This window comes from Pinus tabuliformis, chromosome Q (genome assembly GCF_031772625.1).
Source record: "Pinus tabuliformis cultivar Carrire ecotype Pingquan chromosome Q, CPIR1, whole genome shotgun sequence".
In the NCBI taxonomy this organism is placed as follows: domain Eukaryota; kingdom Viridiplantae; phylum Streptophyta; class Pinopsida; order Pinales; family Pinaceae; genus Pinus; species Pinus tabuliformis.
In genome coordinates, this window is record NC_142296.1 from 630,254,366 (window position 1) to 630,264,126 (window position 9,761).

The window sequence follows — 9,761 nt, forward strand, 5'->3', positions numbered from 1 at the left end:
GCTTTGAGGAAGGCTTTAAGGCCTTGTTTCTTACTATAACCATTATTGAAAAAAACCTCCAAGAGATGGGATTTCTCTTTAGAATAATGGTCAACATCAGAAACCCTCATAGCACGGGTAGCTAGAGTGCAAAGAACCCCCAATTTTTGAGCAGGGAAATGATGGGACCTGGCATGAAGATACTGCTTGGTATGGGTTTTCTTCCGAAATACCTGATGGGAAAATGAGCCATCCTCTTTCTTAGAAATGAGGACATCTAGGAAAGGAAGGCAATCATTAACTTCTTTCTCCATGGTAAACTTAATGGAGTTAGATTGATTATTAAGATGTTGAAAGAAGAGATCTAACTTATCCGGACCATGTTGCCAAATAGAGCAAGTATCGTCTACGAATATTTTCCAAAGCTTAGGTTTAAGAATCGCTGAGGCTAAAGCTTTGGATTCAAAATCTTCCATAAAAAGGTTAGCAACAATAGGGGACAGGGGTGAGCCCATAGCCACACCACATGTCTGTTCATAGAACTCACCTTCGAAACAGAAGAAAGTGGAAGTCAGGCAAATCTCGACTAGCTATGTCAGGATCAGTAAGGTGAAAGATGACATCCAAGGCTTCTTTGATGGGGATATTAATGTACAAGGAGACAACGTCGAAGCTTACTAGAATGTCTCCAGGATCAAAATTCATATCCCTTAACTCATTGACAAAAGACGAGGAGTCTTTAACAAACGACTCTGTGAGGCCAACAAGTGGCTTAAGCTTGGCGGCTAGATATTTCGCTAAAAGGTAGGTTGGCCCACCTATGGTGTTGAAGATGGGTCTAAGGGGGACTCCTTCCTTGTGTATTTTCGGAAGTCCATAGATCCTGGGAGTGATGGGGCTACTCTCAATAAGCTTGTGGTTGAAGGAGCTAACTGAGCTACTGGATTTTATAGCTAGGGCCACCAATTTAGAGATCTTTTTCAAAGGATTCTTATCGAGTTTTCTGTAGCTACCACTATTCTCCAAGTGATCCAACATTTTCTTCCAATAATCTGCCTTATCAAGGATAACAGCGGCCCCACCCTTGTCAGCCTTCAAGACCATAATGTCTTGGTTCCTGTTCAAAGATTTTAGGGCCTCAAATTCCTCCTTGTTGATGTTATGCTTCAGAGGTTTAGCTTTCCTAAGAATAACCACACAGTCTTTCCTAATAACATCTTTAGTATTATCAAGCAAGCCTTGGATTCCAAATTAAGATGGTAGCTTATCTCTGAGAAGAGATGTGGTGGCTACATGCCTCTGAATTGTGTTACAATGAGGCTCAAGGGCCTTTTCATTATTAAACAATAAGAGAAAACCCTAAACAACCAAAACCATAACCGGAGGAAATGTAACACCAAGAATTTATGGGCCCCGTTGGGGTTAGTTGGGAAGCCAACTTCCCGAGGTCGTGACTTGGTCATATTATCTTTGTTTGACGTGCATGATACCCCATTGGAAAGATCTCTCTAAGGACTACGACAAAAAAATGACTTATCATAAGTTGCTAGTGGTAGATTGCCAAAAAAATGTCTTTTAGGGCCTCAAAACGGATCCAGAAGTTTAGGACCCAAAAAACTGCTAAAAATAGTAAACTGTGCTACAATTAAGGAAACTAAAAAACTGAAAGAACAATGGTGGGGGTCCACGTGGAATTGGTGGGTGGCCACCAATATCCACCTGGATCATTTAATGCCTTGAATTTTAAAATTGAGTGGTTTCCCTTGGCAGTGGAAATAGTTTCTAAAGGGTGTATATTCAACCGGTTAAGTAATTTATATAGAAATTTATTAAAATATCTTATGAAAGTGAAGGACATCCTGATGAATTAGTTCCTTGTTTATATGTCAACATATTTCATAGGCACTTTATTTACTGTAAACAAATTCCCAGGAATGAACTAGAAATGGCCTCCAACACTCCCCCTATTCATATTTACAGTCATGAATTTTGGGTGGATCACTACAACAAATTATATTATGAAATTTATGATCAATTTTTGGCCCAAACCCATCAGATCCTCTTCGGTTTCCTGGAACCCAAGATATCATAAGAAGCAAATAATACCATTAGGGGAATTGGAAATTTGTATTGTGAGGATAATTACACATATATCAACATATTTGGCTACTTGGTGCCCCCTGATTTGTTGCCTCAATTGGTCCCTAACAGGCTTATGATTTGAGAGATCGCCTCTTAGACTGTAGGAGTCAAGTTGTATTAGCCTTTACCAACAACAATAATAGGTCCTAGTTTGGCTTCCTACAAGGATAGGCAACTAAGCTCTAACAAAATTTCCACAGGCCATAAAAGGAGTCGGCAACATCAAGGAGTTGAAGCTTCTCACAAGTATTTTCAAGAGGCATGATCCCCATGGTATGGTTAAAGAGTGTTGTAAATCTATAAATCTTATGTACCCATATGAACATGAGTATGACCTTGATAACTCAATATTCCAAGATGTGCTCGTGTACGAGGAGGTCAAGCTCAAAATGCAACTGAGAGAATAGGAATATTTTCCACCGGTCTAATTTCCAAAAGTGGAGCAAAGAGAAAAATAAAGGGAGTAGTGTTCCTTTGAGATAGAGGCACTAAGAGGTGAAAAATGAAGAGAAGAGGATTAAAGTTGAAGCCCTCAAAAAGAATAGACTTGAGGTGGATATGTGACTAGAGAAATAAAGGTTTTCCCAGGCCAAAGCCTCAAGAATCAAACAAATAACCATTAACGACGATGAACTGCAAGCGGAGACGTGTGCGCAAAAAGAGATACTAGTAAGGAGGAAAATCTATCGCATTCCCAAAATCCTCTCAAAATTAAGAAATATTAGAGCTAAATGCTTCGATGTTTACTCCAGAACAAGGACACATTATTCCATAGAGTTTGATTTCCTTTGTTGCTCTGATCGAAAAACATACATGTGTAACACCTCCCCAGATAATCCTAGGGACATCGATGATGAATCCATTGAGTTGGGTGACGACGAAATCAAATCAACCTTCAAGTACTAAAATCCCAAGTGATTCTAGGGTCAATAATGACTTCTAAAGGGAACAAATTTATTCCATGGATAAATTGCAACATGTTTAAGATTGCTTACATATCAAATAGGTAACTTGCAAGATAGAATCTGAATCATAGGTATGAGAGAATTAGCACGACTCTCAATCAAATTTCAGAGTGGAAAAAAGAGAATGTGGATGCTCTTGATTCATTACCAAGGTTAAGCAAGGAACATAAAAGGAAGGATTGGTCTCTAGTTAATGTTTGGAAATCAAAATATGAGGAAAGAAAAGTGACAGTAACTAGATCCATTGAATTAAATAGAAAAATATGTGGGATGTAGCCATCGAGATGATAGAATAATGGGAATTTGTGGATTTGGAATTTCTATCTAGTTGCACCTTCACTGAACCAATACTACATGAAATATCTAAAGTATGAGCTGCAAAAATCCTCAATATTGAACAAATTGAAGCAGTGAATGAAGAATCAATTGAAAAATTCATCATCTTTCCCATTAGGGAGGTGAAAAAACTTCATTGTTGCAATGCTAGGATGAAGAACAATGTGCAGAAACTGGCAGAACAAGCATTGAAGGTAAGGCAATAGTTACATAATATGGAAGGACCTAGGATATATGAAATACCAGTCATTCACACTGCCTAGAAGACGCACTAACACAAGCTTCATTGAAGAAGTCTTAACGTCTCCAATGTGCCTAAGACGTTACTAGCCGACTGCCATTTTGTAAATGTATTGTAAATAGATAAATAAGAAGTCCCTTCATAAGAAAAAATGGAGGAGGAGGAGGGGATAATTTGGTTGCCTTTTTTTTTAAGGCCCTATTTTGCAATATTTTTTAAATCAACACCTCGTCCTACTTATTAATACCCTCTAGGCCTTCATATCAAAACCTATCAAACTCCAACCTTTAGGATCGCTTCCCCAATCAACTCACACCCAAGTAGTGCCCACCCTTATCTATACTTACAGTCCCTCGGGATATTCCACTACCTCTAAGGTGTCTAACTCAGCCAAATAAAGATTTCCAAAGCATTTTCACTCGAGGAGTTCCTATTGTCATCCTATATATTATCCAACTTTAAGTAACTACCTCATAGTACTAACATATTTCCTTTTATGTGCATGTATTTTATCTGACACATGGCACTCCCTAAAGTCACTTAATGGATTTTTTTTAATAAGAACAATTTAATGAATATTAAATCATATGAGCCCCTTTTGATGCACATGGAGTTTTATCCCCCCCGTACTCTTTTCGTATGACTTGTTTTGTATTTGTAATGTTTTTATTAACATGCATGAGATGTCATATTTAAAACACCAAGCTTTTGAGCTTCAAAACATATAAATAACATATGCACATGGGAACACCAGTCACAAACATAAAAACACACATGCACACAGGCACACTGGCCCCAAAATATGTTAGCTCCATATAATACTAGTGTAGCCCCTATATTTTTATTGTTGTTCCCCATAGAAGCCCACTAGTGTTATTTGTGTGCCCTTATATTAGTATTGTTATGTAGGCACTAATTATATTTTGACCCTTTATATCCTATATACACCAAGGAGGTCTTATCATTTGAATAATCCAAGAATTGTTCAAATTTTATGTGATATAAAGGGATGTTTCCCCCTCAAAGTGGCTTATTATATAGTCGGTGAGCTATCTTTTCATATGTTTCTATGTTATTTTGATTTGGATACATAACATTTGGTATCAGAGATCTTGATCCTATTGTTTTGCTGCTTCAAATGGACCATTGTGGAATTTTCGCTATATCTTTTTTCTGCGAAGCTTCATATTATGAAATTGTTACAAAAGGGAGGCAAAATATTGATGAAAATATGGCTACAATTTCAAACCTTGGTTCACTTTATTTTTAGAGATATGATCCAAGGAAGTTATGATTTCTGTATGCTCCAGAATTCAGTCTCAATAGGTGTCTCAGGGAAAATTTTCATAATTTTCTCTTTGAGCATCAGATTTGAATTTCGCAAAAGGTTGTTGAAAGTGAAAAAAAAATTAGTTTTTTGGTATGAGTTTCAGGGTTGAAGGTTAAAACAGTGACACGTGGCATACCATACAATTTCACTCTACTAAACTAGTCCATAATCATGTCATTGTGGGAGATTTGGCATAAATTTATCTTGAAGAATCCAATGTTGGACTAACTAGTGTGGTTGGAAGGAAGACATATATAGATACCATAAGATGTAATTTCAAACTGTGGGAGGCTGAATTTGCAGAGATACAACAATTTTAAGGTCCACCTTATCAACAAGCTCAAAATCAAGCTCTTAAATTGTGTGTATTTTTAAATTTGCATAGCTTTTGTTTGAAAAATCAGTTTGAAGTGTTTCAAAGGGCATAGTATAGCATATATATCGTCAATTGGCCAAAATTTCTACCAAACAAAAAATGATTTCACCCATTAAGCCCTTAGAAAGATCTACCATGATGCATGAAGAAGAGGAAATGCAACATGATATATCAAAATTAGGAGACCAAGTGCAACAATTTTCGCTCTCACAAAGAGAAACCAAAAATGAATTGGAGGAAATGTTGACTGTTAATATGGATGGTTTAAAAGAAGAAATAAAGGGGGAAATGGAAAATTTAAAAGCATGCATGGAAGTTTTGAAGGATGATTTAAAAGCAAAAATGGAAGGTTTGAAGGAGGGTAATTCGACAAAGTTGCGACAATAAATGCTTCCTAATGGTGATAAGGTATTCCATGAAACTCATGATGAGAACAAAAGGAATGTGAATCATTATTTTAGAGACTCTAACTTTGGTTTGAAATCCAACCATATTCCAAAGATCGATATGAGGAAATTTAATGGCAAGGATCCAATAACATAGTTATTACAAATGGAGCAATTCTTTCTTCTACATGATGTACAACTCACACAAAAGGTACGCATGAAATATTTATATTTAGAACCCAATTAGTTTGTGTGGTATTATTGACGACTTTATTCTTGTAAATCACTTGTCACTTGGATCATTTTTGCGGAGGAGTTGATAACACATTATGAACATACAAAGATCAATACCTTCTTTAGCCAATTGATAAATCTCAAACAAAAGGGTTCAGTTGGGGAGCACATTGAGGACTTACAATGATTGAATATCAAGGTAATTGATATTCCAAAGGAGCATCTGAATGGTGTATTCCTAGGGACTTTAAAGGATATCATCCAACATGATATTATCCTTTAGGAACCTAATTCATTGGAGAATGTGTTTAGGGTGGCAAGAAAAGTTGAAAGAAAAATTATGGCAATAAGGAGGTCTACCACTCACAACTATATAGATGGAAGTGTTATCGCTCCTATCCTCCCAGAACTTACAAGGTTGATACCACAAAAACTGGAGGAAAATGGAGAAAAATGGCTTTCCTACAATTGTGATATCAAATACACTAAAGGCCATAAGTGTGCCGAGAAGATGTTACTTTACACAGATTGTGAAGAGGAGGAAGAAAAGGAACAAGAAACATCAAAAGAAGAAGATATACACTAGGAACCAACCCTAGAGGTTGAAAAAGAAGAAATGAATCTGACCATATCTTGTAATGCATTCGCAAGAATTACCACTCCTCAAACTCTCAATATATAAGGAGGATATATCAAGAAGAAAAAGGTAATAGTTTTGATTGATTTAGGTAGTACCCATAATTTTATTCATTGTAAGATAGTTAAGGATTTGAATTTCTTTCTATATCCAGCACTAGAGTGTTAAGTGATGGTTGCAGATGGATGAACTATAAATTGCTCAAGGAAGTGTCATAATATCAATCTACCCATGGGTGAAAATGTATTTAATAGTCCAATTCTTTCCATTCCAATGGGTGGTGTTGATGTTGTATTAGGGTTACAATGGTTACAATAATTGGGGATGATAGCTTTTAATTTTCAATAAATTTTATTGAATTTTTTTTTGGGAAGGAAAGGAAATCGAATTAATGGGTATCACAGGGAAACCTAGGAAGATAATAAACTCTAATTTCATGACAATTAAATTTGATAAGGATCAGCTGGGGTTAATTGCACAATTATGCTTCAAACATCTAAGACATCCATTTCTCCATATTTCTAAAGATTCCTTGAAAATCATTCCAAGGTGTTTGAGACTCCTAAATGTCTCCATGATCATGACCATGTTATTCACTTGATTCCATGAAGTGTTCCTCAAAATATCAAGACTTACAAATATCCTTATGCCCAGAAGAGTGAAATTGAATGTATAGTTGCAAAAATGTTAGAAGCAGGTATAATTCAACCTAGCAAAAGTTATTTCTCTTCTCTAATAATATTAGTGCACAAGAAGGATGGATCATGGTGTATGGGTGTATGTGTCTATATTATAGAGAGCTCAATAAGCTCATTGATTAATTTTTGTATGACCTACATGGAGCACATTGCTTCACCAAGTTGGATCTTCATTCAGTATATCATCAAATTAGAATGAATATAGAATACATTTTGAAACAACATTGAGAACTTCTGAAGGTCATTATATATTTTTCGTCATTCCTTTTGGCCTATCTGATGCACCTTCCACATTCCAAGGTTTGATTAATTCCACTTTCAAACCCTTCCTTAGAAAATTTGTGTTAGTATTTTTTGATGATATACTAATCTACAACAAGTATTGGAAAGATCATGTTCAACATGCTGACAGGGTGCTCAAATTATTAGAGGAGAAACAATTGTATGCAAAACTCTCAAAATGTTTCTTTGTCATACAAGAAGTGGAATATTTGGGTCATATTGTATCTCATGAGGGTGTTAAGGTCGAACCTAACAAAATTAAATCCATAAAGGAATGGAAAATACCCACAACGTTAAGACATATTCAAGGATTTCTCAGGTTGATAGGGTATTATCACATATTTGTTAAGAATTATGGGAAAATAACAACACCTCTAGCAACATTAGGAAAGAAAGATGCATTTTTTTGGACTATAGAAGCAACTAAGGCCTTTGAACATATTAAAGAGGCAATGTGTTGAGCTTTGGTCTTAGCTACACCAAAATTCACAAAAACCTTTATTGTGGAATGTGATGCCTTAGTTAACAGCATTGGTGTTGTTTTAACACAAAAAGGAAGACCCGTTGCTTTTTAAAGTCGTCCAATCAAGGGAAAGTATTTACACAAACTTGTTTATGAGAAGGAAATGTTGGCAATACTACATGCCCTAAAGAAATGATGCCCTTACATATTTGGAAAACACTTCAAGGTAAAAATAGATCATGATATTCTTAAATACTTCTTGGAACAAATATTATCTTTAGAAGAGTAGTAAAAATGGGTCACAAGGATGTTGGGTTATGACTTTGAAATCATCTATAAAAAGAAAGGAAGCAAAATGTTTTTTCAAATGCACTCTCAAGAAGGGATGAGGATGTCGAAGCATTTCTCTATGTCATTTCTATTATCCAACCTGATTGGATAACTGAAGCAAGGGAGGAATGGAAGAATTACAGAGAGGTGTGGACACTCATTCAAACGTTGTAGCAAGATCCCAGTGCATATGATACATTTATCGAGAAAAATGATTCACTATGGTACAATGATCGTTTATATCTATGTAAGAACTCCCAACTCAAACAAAAGGTTCTTTTGGAATTGCACACCTCTCCTATAGGAGGGAACTCGGGATTTTTAAAATTTTACCACAAGGTGAAGAAGGATTTTTTTGGGATGGACTTAAATATTATATTTAGGCATTTGTGGCATAATGTTTGGTTTTCCAACACAATAAAGTTGAGACAATTAAGGTTTCGAGTCTTTTACAACCATTAGTCATTTCAAGTCGGTTTTGGGATAAGGTGTTAATGAATTTTATCATAGGTTTACCCAAGTCCAAAGGAAAGAGTATCATCATGGTGGTAGTTGATAGACATACCAAGTATGCACAATGTTGTGCACTATCTCATCCTTTCAAAGCCAGTACAATTGCTACTGTATTTGTGGAAATAGTTCAAAAGCTACATGGAAACCCAAAGATTATTGTAAGTGACAGAGATCCCATTTTCATTGGAAATTTTTGGATAGAATTATTTTCTTGTCTTGGTACTCAATTAGCTCATAGCTCATCTTGACATCCTCAATATGATGGGAAAACTGATATAGTGAACAAATGTTTGGAATGATATCTTTGTTGCTTTGTATAGGATAAACAAACATAATGGGTCAAGTGGTTACATCTAGTATAATGGTGGTATAACACTTCCTTCCATACCATAGAAAAAATGACCCCATTTATGGTGCTTTATGGATATCATCCACCATCAATCACATTCTCTTTAAGGAAAATTATAAGGTTCCAGTAGTGGAATATAACATCAAGCATCAATAATAGATTTTCCAACTCTTAAATGATAACCTGACTTTGGCACAAAATCAAATGAAACAACAAGGTAGTCAACATTGCAGTGAAAGAATTTTTGATGTCGGCAATTGGATATTTTTATGGCTACGACCATGAAAACAAATGTCCCTCAAGAAAGATAAGAAGGATAATAAATTATCACCCAAGTATTATGGCCCTTTCAATTTGTTACAAAATAATGGTACTATGGCATACAAATTGGAGCTACCTACATCATCCATAGTACACCCAATTTTCCATATTTCATGCTTAAATAGGGTTACAAGTGATGAGTTCCCAATTCAAACTATATTTCCATAACTTGGATAGGA

The 9,761-nt window shown here is 35.7% G+C and overlaps 1 protein-coding gene across 1 annotated transcript; it reads right to left on the bottom strand.

Moving 5' to 3' along the window:
* Nucleotides 1–522: 522 nt before the first annotated feature.
* Nucleotides 523–1,083, bottom strand: LOC149221034 (uncharacterized). Its single transcript, XM_089387299.1, has one exon. It carries the CDS (start codon nt 1,081–1,083, stop codon nt 523–525), a length of 561 nt encoding a protein of 186 aa, XP_089243425.1.
* Nucleotides 1,084–9,761: the final 8,678 nt, after the last annotated feature.